This window comes from Leptonychotes weddellii, chromosome 3 (assembly GCF_054177405.1).
Source record: "Leptonychotes weddellii isolate Sample4059 chromosome 3, ASM5417740v2, whole genome shotgun sequence".
Taxonomy (NCBI): Eukaryota; Metazoa; Chordata; class Mammalia; order Carnivora; family Phocidae; genus Leptonychotes; species Leptonychotes weddellii.
Window position 1 is genome coordinate 104151705 of NC_138371.1, and position 20299 is coordinate 104172003.

The 20299-nt window shown below is 37.0% G+C and overlaps 1 protein-coding gene across 1 annotated transcript in view; it reads right to left on the reverse strand.

Moving 5' to 3' along the window:
• Positions 1 to 386: 386 nt before the first annotated feature.
• Positions 387 to 20299, reverse strand: part of MICU2 (mitochondrial calcium uptake 2) — a 149971-nt gene continuing 130058 nt past the window's right edge. The window contains exons 7-11 of the mRNA XM_081815494.1: positions 18622 to 18719; positions 8383 to 8554; positions 3156 to 3264; positions 2527 to 2684; positions 387 to 1028 (exon numbers count right to left, since the gene is read on the reverse strand). Coding sequence (XP_081671620.1) covers positions 924 to 1028; positions 2527 to 2684; positions 3156 to 3264; positions 8383 to 8554; positions 18622 to 18719 — 642 coding nt within the window. The 3' untranslated portion in view covers positions 387 to 923. The remainder of the gene's footprint in view (positions 1029 to 2526; positions 2685 to 3155; positions 3265 to 8382; positions 8555 to 18621; positions 18720 to 20299) is intronic.

A 20299-nucleotide genomic window follows, 5' to 3' on the forward strand; every position in this document is an offset into this window, starting at 1 on the left:
TTCCCCAATCACACTAGTTTTTTTGCCTTTTTTTTTTTTTTAAAGTAGGCTCCATGCTCATTGTGGATCCCAACATGGGGTTTGAACTCATGGCCCTGAGATCAAGACCTGAGCTGAGATCAAGAGTCAGACATTCAACCAACTGAGCTACTCCGGTGCCCCACTATTTTTTTTATTTTTTTATTTTTAAGTACTCTCTACACCCAGTGTGGGGCTCAAACCCACAACCCCAAGATCAAGAGTTGCACACTCCACAGACTGAGCCAGCCAGGCACCCCACCAATTACACTAGTTTATAAGAACATAAACCAGTAAGTTGTCAATACTAACGAGAGAATTTACATTTATAAAAAAAGCTTTAAAAAACACATGTAAAAAAACACATGTAATTTTTGTGTCTGTGTAAATACTTTATTCTGTTTCTACATAGGATATTGAAATTTACACATTATTTTTAAGACAACTAATATACAGCTAACTGAAATAAAATACACAAGAAGCTTATGAGTTATGAGATACAGATGAGAAAACCTGAGAAGTTTTTAATTTAATTTGCTCTACTGGGAACATCAGGACTCCTGGACTTGATATTGGCCTTGTATATCAAATACTTTTTTCTGTAAGTACTAGCTGACACCCTTCCAAAGAGCACGTTGTACTACTGTCTCTAAGAAATCAGTGAATAACTAGGTTTTCCATCTTATCAAAGTACAAAGCATTACTTCAATTCTAGGCCCTCTGACAGAATGTATCTATTTTTACTAAGTTCTTTAATGAAATTTTATTAAGAAATTATTGATTCAGAAGGTAAATATAAGGCATCTTTATATTACAAAGAAAATCAAGAAGACAAAAATCTAGTATTTTAAACAAATTCCAAATTCTGACATTTGGAGCAGTATTGATTCTCAGATTATCTTTTTCTAAAAGAGATTTCTTCCAGCTTGTTTCCAGACTTCTTTTACTCCTTTAATGCTTTCTCTTTTCACACATTTCCAGTATTCCTGTACACTTTGTTGTTGTGGTACCTGTTAACCAAAAGTAAAAGTAAAGAGATCATTCTCTTCAAGATTAAACACGATTTCATGTGAGCTCTGTTATTATTCCCCACACACCTCCAAAAAGTACATGAGATGGATTATGTTGTAAAAGATAACTGCAACAGAATTGTAAGTAAGACAGGATAAAAGACAAAAAAGTGAACGTGATGTAAGAATATCCTTGGGGTAACTAGGGAATGGAAGCTAAGTATACGTGATTAGAGCTTCCTCCTAAGAAGATAATGAAGACTTTGGGTGATCTTGTTCACATATTGGTTTAAAATGTGATTATTTCATAATGCTTTATAATATTTTATAATGTTTCCCTTTTAACGGTGAACTTTATTTAGCTAAGTGGGATAAAAATTATAAGCCTAAAACTTTGATTTAACCTTGCCGAAGTTAAAAAAAAAGAAAACAATACATTTGATAAGAACCCTTAAGAAGAAATAATATAATTCACCTAAGTGCTCTATGAATTAAAAGGTTCTGTATGGGTCTTCTCAGTTAAACAACAAAGTAAAGGTTAGAAAATATTTGTATCCTGGTGACCACAGGAGCACAGCATTGCTGGAAATCTGCCAAAAGGAAGCAAAAGTTTCTGATTGATTTACAGGTCTTCTATTTAATGTCTCTTGAGAAATGGCAAAGAGGCTCCTTAGTATATTAAACTGTTAACTGCAAAGGCTGGTTTAATTTCCAGGGATATGACTGTTAACTATGAGGTACTGGGTACTACTACAAAGCTTGTAAAACATGTTTGCTAATAGAAATCATATTTATTCATTTTCCATAAATGTTTGTAGCAGGAAAACGAACATGCTTTTCTGAGTTGTAAATAAATAGATTTGTTTATGAACCTACCATATCCTCTCCCTCATTCTCTCTCCTCTCTTATGGCCTAACTACCTGCTTATCACATAGTTCTCTTTCCACCCATGTTTTCAACCTGAAGACTTTAAACAAAATTGTGAGTTTTATTTGTCCCACAGACCAATATGTGAATTTGAATGCAGTGATAATGGCTAACGTTTACTTCAAGTGTCTCAGACACTATACTAAATATTCTACACTTAATTCTTAAAAAATTTTTTTCCAGTAGATTCTATTAGTTTCCTCATTGTACACAGATGAGGAATGTGAGGCTCTGAAAAATTAAGTGGCTTTGCAAGATTAGGAAGTTAGTAAGTGACAGAGTTGGGATTTGAATTTAGGTGTGTCTTAACTACAGAGCCCAAGGCAAAATTCTAGGCTATGATTTCTGAATAGTGGTTTCTGATTAGATTCAGATAAAAAATAAAGGCAAAGAAAAATACTGGATTCCATCTGTAGGAGGTATCTCGGTGTTGTGATCATAGCTTATAATCTCTTTATAAATGATAAAGCCTCCATTTAAGACTATAGATTTGTCCAAATTCTAGGTGTAAAATATCATTCATTCAATTACATGTAAACATGTAATTATTTAAAAACTCAAAATCTTTACCCATAAACCTCGATGCATCCTGTTTTTTAAAACCCCAAGAAACTCTCCATGACTAAGACATTCATCACCATCCACATCAAAGATCTTGAAGACGGTGTCCAAAATATTGTTTGAGAGCTCCTGTCCTGTTGCTACTTTCACGGCCCTCTTAAACTCCGCTGAAATAAAACATAAAAGAACTCATCAACCATAGCTGATGGTGAAATAGTGAAATAGTCTAAGTGGAATTCATCTAAATTTTATTATTTGAGAAGCAAAAACAAATCTAAATGTTCATTAATGGGAAGTAAAACAAAACCAAAAATACTCATTAAGAGCATATCGAAATAATAAATTTGGCTGAGAAATGTCATGAAAGTAATTGAAAGAGAAGCATTTTAATTTAACCAATATTTTAAAGAAGGTATTTAAATATTCTCTTTTCCTTCTTAGGGGAAAAATAAGGAAAGTAAAAGCAAATAAAGTAATTGTTAAATGTGAGAGTCAATGCTTTAAGTCTAGAGTAACCACAATGAATTAAAAGGCCAATCAACTGTTTTACTGATAACTGGCCCCTTGATCAGTATGTTCTAGTTGAAGAATAGAGTGACACTGTTTATAGATGATAAAAATTAAGTCATAAAACTTACCCAGTCTGACAGGACGATGAGCTAAACTGAACATTTGCATAGCAATAGCAAAGTCTTCCAAGTGGGTCGTAAAATGACAAAATGACTTGAACTCATCCAAACTAATGCTCTAATAAAATAACAAAAGTGAATTTTAATTACAATTTTGTAAATACATTAAAAATCTTAGAATATAAGCATAAGTCCTGTTTCTGTCATAAACCTTCTAAACTTTTATAGCTTTCTAAGAAAGTCTTATTAAAGAGAATGGGCATGGCCACAGTGTATGGTTGTGTAGACTGCTCACTGGGTGAAAGGGGTCTCCTGGAGTAGGCCAAGACCTGGGGTGGCCCTGTGGTACAGACTGGATTCTGTCTTCTCAAAATGCATAGGTTGAAACCCTAACGCCCAACATGACTGTATTTGGAGACAGGGCTGTTAGGAAGGCAATGAAGGCTAAATGAAGGCATAAGGGTAGGACCCTAATCTGATAGGACTAGTATCCTGGTAAAATGACGAAGAGACACCAGGGCTCTCTGACTCTGTGTGTTATGCACAGAGGACAGGCCATGTGAGGACACAGTGAGAAGTATGCAAACTGGGAGGAGAGACTTCACCAAAACCAACTTGCCAGCACCTTGATCTTAGACTTCCAGGTTCCAGATGTGAGAAAACAAATTTGTTGTTTAAGCCATCCAGCCTGTGGTATTTTGTTATGGCAGCCTAAGGAAACTAATACATCCTGTTAAGTGGTCTGCCTCCTTGTTTTTCTGCTTTATCAATGGACACAGCACTGAGTAAGAGCACTGGGTTTTGGAGTTAGAGGAACCTATGTTGAAACTTCAGTTCTGCCATTTACTATGTGCATGGTCTTAGCCTCTCTAAGCCTAAGGTAAGTAACCTTTCATGAATTAAGTAATTTGTTCAGGTCTACTAAATGGTACATGGGGATTTGAACCTTGGTTCACCTGACTTTAAAACCTATACACATAAAAACAAAACAAAAAATAAGTTAGAAAAACTAGTTTTTCCATTGAAAAAGTAAACAAAGTAAGAAAATTCTTTTTTTTAAAAATTTATTTGTTAGAGAGAGAGGGAGAAGCAGGCTCCCCGAAGAGCAAGGAGCCCGATGTGGGACTTGATCCCAGGACCCTGGGATCATGACCTGAGCCGAAGGCAGATGCTTAACCGACTGAGCCACCTAGGTGTCCCAGGTATGAAAATTCTTAATTTGAAAATAAATTCTTCTCTTCCTGAAAAAGTTTCTCTTTGTAGGGACCTTCAGGATCATGTCCTCTGCTTATGTGTGGTCTTATTCAAGTTTTACTGCTTTTAGCCTTTGTGAATTTATGGAATTTTTACTTTTAAAATTTTAACTAAGTTTTTGAAGAGGTAACATATACACATGGTAAAAAAATTCTAACCATATTATGCATAAAAAATAAAGTCTTCTCTCTTCCTTCAACCTCCAGTTCTCTTCCCCATAGGTAAAGCACTGTTACCAATTCTTTGTGTACCCTTCCAGAAATATTCTACTCATATAAAAGAACACACACACACCCCTGTTTTACACAGTGGGAACATCCTCTTCACACATTTCTACACCTTGTTTTATACTTTTTTTTTTTAAAGATTTATTTATTTGAGAGAGAGAGAGAGAGTGTGTGTGTGTGAGTGGGGACAGAGACAGAGAAGGAGAAACTCCTCAAGCAGACTCCCCACTGAGTACAGAGCCTGAAGCAGGGCTTGATCCCAGGACCCTGAGATCATGACCTGAACTGAAATCAAGAGTCAGATGCTTAACCAACTGAGCCACCCAGGCAACCCCCCTTGCTTTATACTTTTAACAATAGATCTTATTAGCACAAATAAGAATGGCCATTTCTCTGCGTCATAAGCCATCACTGGGTGCAACCTTTCTGATTTTTCTTTTACTGATAAGTGAAAAATGGTACACCATTAATGTTTCAATCTGTATGTCTTGAATTGTGACTGATGTGAAACACTTTCAGTTTTATGTTCTTATTAATCATTTGTGGCTTTCTCTTCTTGTGTCTTTTTTATGTCCTTTGCCCAGATTTTTAATGTTATGTGACTTATTGCTAGGAAACAAGTGTCCATGGGTCTCTCATGTTTCTGCACATCTTTCAAACAAAGGCTCCAACCACCTTTTTATTCCAGACTATCTTCCCAAGGATGTTTGTATAGTGAACAGCCTCGAATATTGACAATGTCTCCTTTGGAAGCAGAGGACAGTTTTGCTTACTGCCCATTATAAAAGATTCAGATTCCTGAAAATGAGCTTTCTTGGCTATGTGCATGGGCAGCATCCACAAGGGCCCCTCAACATGGTCCCCGCAGGCCTTGGGAGGTGAGGAGGAACTGACCAAACATGATGTTCATACTGTTGCTATGCTATGAATAATAAAGTTTTTTTGTCTCTGACCCAAGTACGTGTCTTTTGTCAGCATCCATGAAATGGTACAGGCTAACTTCCAAATAGATAAAACCTCAGATACTTTACAGTTATTAACACAGTGACTTTTAGGATCCCATTATATATTAAATAGGGCAAAATGTAAGACCCTTCAAAGTTCTTGATTTTTAAAAATTTTTTTGAGGGGGAAGGGGCAAAGAGAGAGGGACAGAAAAAACCCCAAGCAGGCTCCATACCCAGTGCAGAGCCCAATGTGGGGCTCTATCTCATGACCCTGAGATCATGACCTGAGCTGAAATCAAGAGTCAGACACTTAAATGACTGAGCCACCCAGGTGCTCCCAAAGTTCTTGATTTTTAAGATCTCATTATAAATTAAAGAAATGGGCCTACTACATGTGATGCCAATATTCCTCCCCTCCCCATTTCGTTATTTTTTTTCTTTTGACTTTGATTATAATTTTGGGAGGAGATGAGGGGAAGCAACAGAATTTTAACCTTTAGGTAGCAATTTCATCAAGTTTTCCTTGAAAGCTTCTGAGTTTTGCCTAGAAAGATATGTATACCCCACTCTAAGATGATTGTTTCCAAGTTTTCTTCTAAATACACTCAGTTTCGGGGCACCTGGGTGGCTCAGATGGTTAAGTGTCTGCCTTCTGCTCAGGTCATGATCCCAGGGTCCTGGGATCGAGCCCCACATTGGGCTCCTGGCTCAGCAGGGAGCCTCCTTCTCTGCCTCTCCCCCTGCTCATCTCTCTCTCTCTATCTCTGTGTCTCAAATGAATAAATAAAATCTTAAAAAAACAAAAACACACCCAGTTTCATTTTTCTCTCTCTTTTTTCTAAGATTTTATTTATTTATTTTTGAGAGAGAAAGAGAGAGCATGAGCAGGGGAAGAGAGGCAGAGAAAAAAGGACAAACAGACTCCCCGTTGAGCAGGGAGCCTGATGTGGGGCTCGATCCTAGGACCCTGAGATCATGACCTGAGCCGAAGGCAGATGCCTAACCGACTGAGCCACCCAGGTGCCCCATTTTTCCCTTTAACATTTAATTCTTAGATCCATTTGGAATTTTAGAGTAATGAGTGAGGCAGAGATTTACCTTCATTTTCTCCCTCACATGGCCAGTGAATTAACCTAATGCCACTTTATCTTGGCATTCTTTTTTTAAAGACTTAATTTTTTTAAAGCAGTTTCAGGTTCACAGCAAAACCGAGGGGAAGGTACAGAGATTTCCCATATAGCTCTTGTCCCCTCAGCATTCTTTTCATATAAACTTTTATGGTTTGTCTAGGTCACTTGTAAGAATCCAACAGCATTTTTATTGGAACCCATTCGTGTTCACCAATATCTGGTTCTCTTTTGATTCCTGCATATAGGAAAGATTACACCTTTTTGCCTCTTTGCAGTTACATGGGGGTCATATAATTAGTCTGGCCAATAACCAAGGGTGATGTTTCTGGCCAAAACATTTAATTGCTAGAATGTACTCACTCCTTTATTTTCCTGACACAGCCTCTGCAGATGATGTTTTTTCCAGAGGTAAAGCTCCAAGATGGCAGAGCTTGGAGAGTCTGGGTCCCTGAGCAACTGTGTGCATAGCTTCACACCATGATTGAGAAAGAAATCTTTCTTGTGTTAGCCATGGGGATTTCAGGGTTAATTTGTAACTGCAACCGAGGCTGTTCTAATATAACCATTACATTTATAGATGAATCTAAGGGAGAACTGCTACATTTATAATACTAAGATTTCCCATTCATAGGAGATGTCACTATAATTAGGTAACTTTTATATCTATCAAGACCTTAAAGGTTTTCTTCATATATTTGGCGTTAAATTTATTTCTAATTGTTACATGTTTCTATTGTAATTATAAATGGGATCTTCATTACATTTTATTATCTTTTTCCTCACTATAGAAATAGCTTTAAAAAAATTATATAAAAATACATGTCTACTCCAAAAACATGTATTGGAACAATGAAGTAAAAGCAATACATAAAGTAAAAAGTCACAAAAAAATCTCACAACAGTGTATTAATCATTATTAGTAGTTTGGCAATCATTTCTTCATATACATACACACACTAGTCCCAATACATTTTCTAATTTGCAATTTGTACACAGGACAGTTATTGCTAATATATTAGCATTGTAACAGGCACTTTATTGAATTTTTACTGTTTCTAAATGCTTTTCAATTTGAGTCTCTTGGGTTTTCTAGATATATAATTACATCTATGCAAACAAAGACAACTGTGACTCCTTTCAAATGTTTATATTCTTTAATCCTATTAATTTGCACTGGCTAAGATTTCCAGAACAATAGTAAGTAATAGTGGTGACAGTGAACATTCTTATTCCCGACTTTACTGGAAATGCAAAACTCATATTGCTATACTGATTGTATCTTAGGCAATAATTCATTCATATGAAAACAGTATGTAAAGAACATTTCTCACCTTGATTTTATACTTAAATAATAGAGAGTAACATGGTTTTTGTTAATTTTTAAGTTACTTTATTTAATTATGTAAATATTTTTTTTATTTATTTAATTTTTTAAAAGATTTTATTTATTTATTTGATAGAGACACAGCAAGAGAGGGAACACAATCAGGGGGAGTGGGAGAGGGAGAAGCAGGCTTCCCACTGAGGAGGGAGCCTGATGCAGGACTCGATCCCAGGACCCTGGGATTATAACCTGAGCAGATGCTTAACAACTGAGCCACCCAGGTGTCCCTAATTAGGTAAATATTTCTAACATTATTTCATCTTTACCAGAAGCATAATAAAAAGGTATACCAACCTCTCCTGCTGACAACTTCTCTCTTACATTTTTCCAATAGATGTCTTTATTTTCAGTGTTAGTGAAGAAAAGTAACCACTCTGCAAAGTCTTCTTTTCTCATGAAACTCAAACCTTTAGAAAACTGAAGGAATTCCATTTCTTGGACCTCTGTTTGTAAATTCTCCATAAATCTAAATGTTAAAATATAAAATTGATGTAAGGAACTAGTAGCATTCAACCTTAGTATTGTAAATAGGATCGCAAAGCACCTTCAGCAAAACCTACTGAGTGGCTGGCCTCTTGAAATGTTGAGTCAAACAAAGTATTAGTGCTGTGCAAGGAGTGGGGGAGTGGAGGATGCAGAGAAGCTGATTAAGTCCAATACTGTCACTCTGTCACTCCCTATACTCAATTTGTTTGTGCAAATTATACTTGGCAACATACATTCTGACAAAGATTTACAAAAGTATGTAAAATGTTGCTCTGATGTATCTATAACAATTTTTTTCCAACATAGAAAAATTATCCATAATCAGAGAAACTTAACATTCAGTTGGGCTACTGTTTTTAGAATGTTAATCATAATTAATGGTTAATATTTTTCAGATACCAAAGTTGATAAATGTAGTCAATGGCTTTGTATCAAAATCTTAGATTTACCTAAAAGTATTTATAATCATTTGGACAATAACATATGAATAAATGACTCAACATTCTTTTAAAAATAAAAACACGGCAGTCTGATCAAACGGTCACCAACAGCTCCCTGAGAAAAGTACAGGTTAAAAGGATATCAGATTAAAAAAAATCTTCTTTGAACAAGAACTCAGAAATGCTGCACTTGATTTATTTATATCCTAAATCATGTGAAAAGTATTATCTCCATGTGTTTTAACATGTTGCAGATAGTTTTATTCACCTTTCTACATGTTAAAAATCTGTCATGTCACAATTTAATGGAATTATACGTGGGGTGAAAAATCTATTGCAGTTCAGTGGGAGAAAAACTACTTGCTTTCGGCTCTACATTTATCCCATAAACCTTAAAAGCATGAAGGGGGAGTTTGATTTTAGGCTTCTATCTGTGTGATAGGTAAGAGTTTGTTACCTACAACATTTTCTGAATGTACTAGGATATACAGATTTATCAAAGCCATGTGTCTTTCTGGGTCAAGGCGGAGGTTTGTCTAAAATATGAAGCATTTCCAGTTTGGGCTGAGAGATCGATGAAACCTTTTACTGATATGCCTTGTCCTTTGTTTTACTGAGTTTTATTATACCGTGTACTGTGAGAAAATTCAACTTAACTAGGATTGCTAAAAAAAATGCTTTACTTGCAAATGAGTGTACAGTGAATTTAGGAAAGTAGAGAATGTGGTATAAACACATTACTAACTCGCTCCTTTTCTTCTTCTTTTTCTTCAGGCCCTGAGGTTAAAATATTATAAATTTAACTGCTGTTAAACTATACATTGTCTGGTTTAAGCTACTTTCATCTTACTAACTATACTACTTCTGAAGAACATAAGTATATTTTAGGAAAACCATCTTTCCTAACTCTAAAATTATAGATCTTGTTATGACTTGAAAATCTTGGAACATGATTACTGGACATAAATATATGAATTGAATTTAGAGTAAGTAGAGTCACCAGATACATTCTGAACAAATTAAATAGATTATAAATTAGTGGATTAGTTGGGAACAATGGGAAAAAAATCTGATTTTCCTTATCTTTTTTTTTTTTTTTTAAATTTTTTAGGTCACAGGGTGCTGGAGCTGGTTCCTACCAGCTCTGAGAATCCATTGTGCATGTTTTTCCACCTCTATTTCATGTATGACAGCTTGAAACTGGCTTGGTAGAATATATACATTACTCACTGGCAAATGCTACAAAACAGGCTGTTCTTCCTGAGAGCAGATTGTTAAACATATGTATTAGCACACCACTGCTTATAGACGTCTTTAAATTTATAAAAAAACTCCTCATGAATTTAGAACATCCTCAACTAATTGGCATTTCTGAATTAAAGTACATCAGGAACATGGCACATGCACACAAAACCTACAGTTACATACGGATCAATTCCCTGTGAAAAAGACCTGAAAACTAGCTGAAGAGCTGATAAAAAGGTCCATATTGTGGTCTCCGTAAAAACCCCACCCCAGGACAACCAATCAGGATGGATCTCACAAATAAGCAGCCTATCCCTGAGGAGTAATGGTCTTACTCTACATCAGGCACCCCAACCTTTAGCACCTACACTGCAGAGAAAAGCTCCCAAAACATATGGCTCTGAAAGCCAATGGGGGAAACAAAAACAGTGGGAAAAGAAATGTAGAAGAAAAGGCCCTAAAGAAAATAGAAAAAAAGGAAAAAAGAGACTGGAAAAACAGAGGTGGTGATGCAGAGTCGGTAGGGCCATCAACAGCTGTCTGAGTAGGCTGAGCATCATCTTTTTCTCCCCTGAGCTATATATATGCTGATACAGAATGGATTTTTCACAATTAAATTACCTGTTGATTTCATAACAGTGAATAAACACTGAAATTCCAGCAGACAGAGCTTAAGTTATACTTTAGTTTTTATTTAAATGGCTAAGAGGGGGACGCCTCGCTGGCTCAGTTGTTAAGCGTCTGCCTTCGGTTCAGGTCGTGATCCCAGGGTCCTGGGATCGGGCCCCGCATGGGGCTCCCTGCTCGGCGGGGAGCCTGCTTGCCTGCTTCTCCCTCTCCCTCTGCCTATTGCCCCCCCTTCTCGTGTTCTGTCAAATAAATAAATAAATAAATAAATAAATAAATAAATAAAATCTTAAAAAAAATATAAATGGCTAAGAGGTATTTCAGTCTTTTCACTACTTGTAAAAGTAAAAAACCAAGCCAACCCAAAAAACAATAACCCAAACAAATCACAAATTTATCCACACACTCTCTCATTAACTGATAAGTTTCTCTTGACATGTGGTAGTATCTACTTAATGCGTCTTCTATCCCTCTGGTCACCTGGTCTAGTGCTAGGTCCTTGAAAGCCCATTCACTGTACCTAACCACCTACCACGGAACTGTGGGACTAATTCTTTCAGAAACTTTGTGACCATTTAAACCTTTTAAGAGAAACCTGGGTCTGAATTTCTAAGATCTTTAACCCTGGACCAAGTCCCTTATTAGTCTCATCAAATTCCAGCTGTAAAAAGGGAAGACTCCTATCTGACTTTCTAGGGATAGGTGAAATAATGTATGTGAAATACTCAAATGTCAGGCACGTAGTGATGGCACTGAGGATGCAGGTAACCACCCTCCCTTTCCATCCTTACTCAAGCCCAGACTTAGTATCAAGAATTAGCTACTGAATTGCTTCAGCCGCTCTCTTACCCTCAGCTCCCTGTGGCTGTTGAAGGCCTTCAAGGGCAGCCTGAAGAAAATCATACACCAGCAGAAATTAATGGTCTACACCTGTAACTGGGTCCTCAACCCTGCCAACACCCTGCTGCTAGGCCAGAGAGCTCTCTATTTCCCACGGTGGCTATTTCAATTTGTTTACTTTCTCTACAAATCTATCCCACTGGCTTTCTATTTGTGCTCAGCAGATGACTTGCCCCAACTTCTCAGAGAAACTAGAGGTCACTACCTAGGAAATTCATTTTCTTTCTATCACTCTAGGAATGTAACAGCACACATCCCCATTCTCACCACTGCCAATCTCTTTTCTGTCCTAGTGAAAAGGAGGAGTCCCTTTTCCTGTTGATGGCTACCTGTGCTCTGAATTCCACCTATATTCCCCTAGTTCTTCCTTCTCAGGAGGCTTGCTCCTCTGGACTCCCATTCACTCCTGCATTGTCTTTCCCTCTTCATATCATCATTTAAATATGTGGGGAAACCTTTCTTTTTTTTTTTAAAGATTTTATTTATTTATTTGAGAGAGAGAGAATGAGAAAGAGAGAGCACATGAGAGGGGGGAGGGTCAGAAGGAGAAGCAGACCCCTGCTGAGCAAGGAGCCCGATATGGGACTCGATCCAGGGACTCCAGGATCATGACCTGAGCCGAAGGCAGTCGCTTAACCAACTGAGCCACCCAGGCGCCCGTGGGAAAACCTTTCTTACATTCCCTTTCTGCTACTGCCCCCTCTCTTCCTTTGCTATAGTCAATCTCCTTCAAAGAATTACCTGTATTTCTTTCTCTATTCACCCTCACTCACTCCTCAACCCACTGCAATTTGCCTTTTGCTCCCACTGATCACATCTACCCTACATTCATCATTTTATTTCCTAAACTTGTTCTTACTTGTGTTCTCTAGCTCAGTGAATAGGTATCACACATTTCATTGGTTCCACTCAGAAACCAGGCCGTAGCTTAGATTTCACCTTATTTACTCTTCAACCAGTCACCAATACTATTAAGTCCCTTCTCCTAACCAATCCCTTGGATTCCTCCACTTCCTTTCTGTTCCCACTGCCACCACCTTGGTCTAATTATTATCCTTTCTTCTCTATTAATGCAATAGTCTCTAACAGATCTTCTTGCCTTTTGTCTAGTTTCCTTAGCCAATCTGCTGGATCTGATGTTCACCTTACCTCCCTGATTCAAGGCCTTCACAGCTCTCTGTTGTTCTTGGCATGGCACAAAAGCCTTCATAACTGTGTCCGTGTTGACCTTCCCACCTTCATCTCTCACATTTCTGGTTAAGTCATAATGAACTTCTAATTTCTGAATCTGCCATGTCTTCTCCTGCGTTCAGACATATTATTTTATCTATTTAGTACTCATTGGGTTCACATTAACACTGGCTTGATAATTCCTGCCAATATTATGCAGATATGGGTTCTTTTCCTGAGAAATTAAAAACACGAACTATCTGAACAGAGCAGTAGTCTATCTACATTACGTCAGTTAAATTATTCTGTGGAATGACAATAGACTTAAAATATTTCTGAGAATTTTTTTCTAACTTAAATTCACTGTGTACTGACAGTCCCATACAATGGACCTATCTAGTACAGGATATTCTGTATATTGTCAGTCCGTAATCAGAATTCTGGGCCAAAGAGTTAGATAAAAACATCAGTATTTTGTAAAGTAAAATTTGACCCAGAGATTTAAACAAAATTATGTTTTACTGGACTATAAAACAGATTTTTAAATAACTGCTTTTTCCTTAGTGTAAAGTCTACAGTTGCTAAGGGATGTTTTTGTTCCAGAAACTTCTAAGTTCCTTTGTGTGAAGAATTTAAATTTATAATTTAAGAATTTAAATAATGCATGAAACAAAATCTGGAATATTGATTGATTAAATATGACATCAATACCTTTTCCTATTGATAAAAGAACAATAGAATGGAATAAGCATTGCTAAAAGAGTCACTTAAAATGGAGTTGGGAGGATGCTGAAGAAGCAGGGCCTATGCATATTTCCTGTCTCAGTCCTCAGAAGAATGCTAAACTTGGATTGTTGCCAAACTGCAAACATCCAGGATGAACATCTGCTGCATGTAAGAATGGACTTAAAAGGACTTTCTGCCTAGCAGTAATCTTAGCAACCAATCATGTATGGAACAGTGTTACTGTAACCCTGCCAGCACCAATCATAAAAAAAACAACTTATGTGCCGAAAATTCCTCCTTTGCCTTTAAAAATCCCAAGCTCCTTTGTCTCTTTGAAGCACAATCTGGGTTGCTGCCTTAATTTCTGTCTTCTGAGCTGCGATTCCCAAGATCCCAAATAAATGCCTTTTTTTTTTTTACAACCTTGCCTTTCCCTTTTCTTATTTGACACATCATATATATATTAATAATTGCTTTGTAACTTTGTATTTGTTGTTAAGTTTAATTACATTTCTAGTATATTTCCAGAAAATTTTATAAGGCTAGGGATCCTTCATAAAACTGATTACAACTTCACAATTCCTACTGAATTTTCAAATACAAAAATTGATAATAAAAGTGGAAACAACTTTGCCATCTGTGATGAAAAATACAAATGGTGTCTAGTTTTCTCTTCTCACTTAAAAAATCCTTCTCTCTGAATTTTAAAGCAGTCAGTCCTTGGGGGAAAAAAGATGAATATGCTATAATTTTATTTTAGTTTTGATTTTTTTTCTTTAGAAGTTGGATTAAGGAGCCTTTGGCAAGAGACTGAGGAAATTCTAAGCTGAAGAAGTATCTTGACCAAGAGAGCTGGGGAAATGCAAACAGAGAAAAAAGCCAGAGAAAAAGAATTCCCTAAGGAGAGAGCCCTAGGAGCTGGGAAACAAAGCTGCTAGAAACTCTAAAAATAATTTAAGTTGATAAGAGTTTGGCACATATTCTGAGTGCCTACTATGTGTTACATTGTGTGTACTTTGATATGTTACCTCATTTAATTCTCAGATCAACCTCAGACTTTTCATGTGGGGGATAGGATATTAACATAAATAAGAGCAGAAAGAACAGAATAAAGATTAAGAAGGGAGAAATTTGGATGAATTAGAGATCTGTTCTTTTCCTTTATTAGATTATAAAATTGTTATGATTTCTAATTTTTAAATTTACTTTTATATTTACTTACAACTCTCTAAAATGGGCAGGACAAGTATCATTTTATAAATTTTTACAGGGCACCTGGGTGGCTCAATTGGTTAAGTGGCTGCCTTGGGCTCAGGTCATGATCCCAGGGTCCTGAGATCGAACCACCCTGGGCTCCCTGCAGCAGGGAGCCTGCTTCTCCCTCTCCTGCTCCCCTTGCTTGTGTTCTCTCTTCCTGTCAAATAAATAAAATCTTAGAGAAAATTAATTTTTTTTTTTTTTTTTAAAGATTTTATTCGTTCACTTGACAGACGCGTAGAGAGAGAGCACAGATAGGCAGAGTGACAGGCAGAGGGAGAAGCAGGCTCTCCGCTGAGCAGGGAGCCCGATGCGGGGCTCGATCCCAGGACCCTGGGATCACGACCTGAGCTGAAGGCAGCTGCTTAACTGACTGAGCCACCCAGGTGCCCCGAGAAAATTAATTTTTACAAAGAACAAAAAAACGTACATGATTTGCCCAAGACCATACAGCTAAATAAATGCTAAATAGCATAACTAGGATTTACACCTATTTGTATCCCAAGTCCAGCGCTTTTTCCCTTTTATATTGCTACCAATTTCTAAATTTTTGGTATTTAATTATTAGTACTTGTACTTGCCTATTAAAGTGTAAAGTGGTTTTAAAGAAAAAGCTTAATTTTAGAAGCTGAAGTGAAGTATGCCTCCATGCTTAAAATTATGATTTTAGTTGTTCTCTGCTGATAGATGCTATAAAAAAACAGCCTGTGAAATTTGAAATTTGTTGCTGGTCTTACTATAACTGTTAAGAATGTAAGTCTTTATATTACACAGTGTCCTTTTTTATAGGACCCATGGGAAACTTTCTTTCTGGCCCTATGAGGAATAAATGCCCCCTCCCCCCTTACGTAGAATCAGTGCTTAGGGATGCAGTGAACTGTGTAACTGATCATGTATCCCTCTTCATACTGTCTGTCAGAAAGCCCAGAGTCAAATTTGTGGCTTACTCTCAGCAAGTGCATAGAATCTCATGATTTGCACTTTGTGTACTAGCCTAATTACTGACTCCATTTTAAGACACTACCATTGTTTTTCTTTTCTTCATCTTTCTCATCTTCTCATAAGCCACCTACTTATATTCTATTGCAAGTGCCAATTTACAGCTGGACTCCTGTTTAGAATAAGAAATTATATATAAATCAACATATTAAAAATTATGCATGAATCAATACATTCATTGTAATTATATATAATCACATAATAAATTAACATATTTATATAAACTTATTAAGTAGATATCAGCATTGTCATTTCAGAGATGAAGAAATGGCCTGGACTGGAGACTCAGATTAAACTGCTTGTTCATCAAAGCCCACTTAATAAATGGTGAAGTTCTGCATTTGAATCCAGGTCTGTATAAATCACAAATACGTGTTTTTCAAAATCAATACTGTTTCTCTAAATGAGAAGCTAATATCTATAGGCAAATATTGTAAGTAGCTACCACAAAAGCTGTAATTTTGTGTCACCTTCCTTGCCTTTCCTTGAAACTAATAAGCCCAAATTATCCCTTATCAGAGAAACTGTAAAAAGGTGGCTGAGACCAAGGACAAACATCTCTTTTATAAGGAAGAGGATACATTACACTCCCATAAAAACCAGACTCAAAACTCCAAATAACACAGGCCACAAAAATTTTCATGGAATTTTAATTATTAATTTGGTCAGTATGTTGGTGAAAAGTTTTTAGAAACATTATATATACACAGAGGCTATTTTCTGTTACTTTATGACTCATGCAAAATTTTAAAGACATTTTATAATTATCAATTCTAGCTAGTACAATACTAATTCTAACTTTAGGAGAACTTTGCTCTGTCCAAGAGACAAGTTCTTGAAAAACTGCATTCATCCATCCATCCATCCATTCATTTAAAGATTTTATTTATTTATTTGCCAGAGAGCAAGTGAGAGCAAGAGAGAGAGAGAGAGAATACAGGCAGGGGGAGGGGCAGGCAGAGGGAGAAGCAGGCTCCCTTCTGAGCAAGGAGTCCGATGCGGGATTTGATCCCAGGGATCATGACCTGAGCCGAAGGCAGACACTTGAAACAACTGAGCCACCCAGGCACCCCAAAAAACTGCATTTAAAGCATTTGTTGTTAATTGGATCTTTTTTTTTAACTGCATGATGGCATGACAAATTTCACTGAGTTAATTATTTACAGAAATGCTAGTAAAAAATTTTTTTAAAGAATTTTAAATAAAATTATCCCTTTAAAGAAAATTAAAGTTACCACAACTTTAAAAATTAACCAGGTACATAATAAAATTAAAAAAAAAAAAGAAAGTTTCCTTCAAAGTATCCAATAAAATTGGAGAATTGCTTAAAAAAAAAAAAATTAACCAGGTTAGGGAATCTTAAAATGAGGGGGGAGTGGTGTATTAGTGTGAACAAGTGCAGTTGATGATAATGGCTTTGTTTGGTTTTAAATCATGATATTTATTTTGAAATTTTAAGAAATGTTAAGATACTAATATTTTTCAAGTATATAAGAAAAGACATTTTAAAAAATTTTGTGGAGAAAAACTGTTCTAGAGAGGTTAAAATGACTTACTGGAGTTTAGCTATGGGGTACATTGTGATTTGACATAATTCAGAAACTTGGGTCTTTTTTTTTTTTTAAGATTTTTTTTTTTTAATTTATTTGAGAGAGAAAAAGATAGTGACAGAGAGCACGAGTGAGATGAGCTGGGAGGAGAGGGAGAAGCAGGCTTCCTGCTGAACAGGGAGCCCAATGTGGGGCTCGATCTCAGGACCCTGGGACCATGACCTGAGCTGAAGGCAGATGCCCAACCGAGCCACCCAGGTGCCCCGAAACTTGGGTCTTCATGCATTCCACCTCATTCCTCAATCATTAAGCCCTACAATTTACTCGCCTAAATAGGCCTTGAAAACTCTATTTCAAAATCCTTATTGCCACTACACCAGTTCAAGGTTCTCATCATTTCTTATTTGGAATATCTGAATGGTCTTCTCTCTCATAAAATCTATCCTTTATTCTGCTGCCAAAATGACACGCACAGCTGACCAGGTGTCCCTCACGCATCATTCTTCAGGGCCTCCCACTGTTAATTCAAGCTTGATCTTTCGGAGTACAAAAGTTTCTGAAGGCAGGTACACACTTCTCCAGCCTCTGTTCTCACCTTTTATCACACCACCTTACGTCTACTACCCTACACTCAGCTGCTTGTAATTCCCTTCATGAACCATACATTTTCATGCCTCTACGTCTTTTCTCATGCTGTTCTCTTTTCCTCAAATGTTTTCCTGTCCACACCATTTCTGCTTGGGTAATTTCTGCTCATCCGTCAAGATTCAGCTTAGGTGCCATTTCCTTCAGAAAGTCTTCCCTGATCAACTATTCCCAAACTCCAAACTAGTACATTATATGATCTGTGCTACCAAAAACCCCTATACACCTGTGACAGCCCTGACTAAAAAATAAATAAATAAAATAAAATTGTATTCTATAAAACATATTACTTTTCATAATAGGTTAGATATTTTTGAGCATAGTAACTTCAGTTTTTTTTTAAATGGGTTTTGTTCTCAGAGATAAATACTATATAGATCCATACATTTAGTTTTATTGTCTGCAGTTCTGGGAAATGAGTATATTCAGTTGTTTTATAAACTTTTACCTATAAATTTTCTTAAATGAATATAAATATTTGCATTTACCTTCGAAATTCCTGATAATGAAGTTTTCTTTCTCCTCTTTTTCCAAAGAAATGTATCTGAAGGGTTGTGGTAATTTCAGGTTCTTTCACTGTTGATTCCTATAAAAAAAAAGATACAATAATTTCAAGTAATTATAACCAAGCACAAAAATGGACCCTGTAGCCTGGAATTCTTTAGGATAATATCCATAAAGATTCTTGTAACAACAACAACAAAGGTGGAAGAATCCTATCTGTTACTTTGCATAATACTATTCTATAACTGTCTCTGCTCAAGCAAGAGAAAAACTAATAAGGGCTAAAATACTCAAGATGGACTTCAGCAGTAAACAAAATCCTAGATCAATCCAAAAAGAGAGCTTAGAATAGTGAAATAAATACTATTTCAAAATGTGATCTCGAGGCATTATTTTTTGAGTTTATTTATTTGACAGAGAGAGGGCACAAGCACGGGGAGCGGCAGGCAGAGGGAAAGGGAGAAGCAGAACTCCTCCCCCCCCACCCTCCGCCCGCTGAGCAGGGAGCCCAATGTGGGACTCAATCCCAGGACCCTGGGATCATGACCTGGGCCGAAGGCAGCTGCTTAACTGACTGAGCCACCCAGGTGCCCCTCGAGGCCTTTTTTAATGAAGGAGGACTGAGAGAATTAAAGCCAGAAGACCTTTGAGTTTTTCCTGAATATTAGAAATCCTTGAAAAACACCTGCTTTTCATAATTATAAAATAAGTGAGAATTCCATTAAAGTACTGCGTAAAGCAGATTCACAGATTATTTCTCCTTCAAATCTCTAATAACATAAACAAAAATAATGACAAAACAGAACTGCTAAAAGATTTTCAGCCACAACTAAACAATAAAAGGGGTTACAAATTTAAACCAAATATTTTGAAAAGGAGCAGTTGGAAAAAGAAACACTAGATTCAAGTGTCGGATGGTCCCCCATGTCTGCTAATACTACCCCTAACCCTACTTCTCAGAAATAGCCGTGGGAGTGAGACTATTAGATTAGAACTTCATTAAAAACTTCAGTTTAGTGATAGCAAGTCAAGGACAACTCCAACAGAAGCTCCTATAGAGCTCGCTGAGACTTAAGCAGAGGGCAGGAGGGCTTCCAGGGTGCAGAATCTTTCAGGGCACTATGTTAAATTGAGGGACTAACCCTAAGCCCATAGAGTGGGATGTTCCTTGGAGGGGAGGAGTGGGCTGTGTCTAGGACACTTAATGAGATCAGAAGGATGAACAGAATATTGGTTCTTGAGGAAGGGCTGCATTTACTCCAGAGAAGTCTCCTCCCCCCTTTTTCCACCCCTTCGGTCTACAGAGCAGTGGACCAAAATGCAGTGCCTGCAGCTCTTAAGGACAAGATAAATTAGTTCCAGATAAGGTGGGAAGAGTATCAAGGAGAATTTCTTTTGTGCTCTACCACAGCAATGAGAAAATCTGGACAGAGCATGAGCATGAGCAAAAGAAACAGCATGACGGGGCGCCTGGGTGGCTCAGTTGGTTAAGCGACTGCCTTCGGCTCAGGTCATGATCCTGGAGTCCCGGGATCAAGTCCCGCATCGGGCTCCCTGCTCAGCGGGGAGTCTGCTTCTCCCTCTGACCCTCCTCCCTCTCACGCTCTCTGTCTCTCATTCTCTCTCTCTCAAATAAATAAATAAAATCTTTAAAAAAAAAAA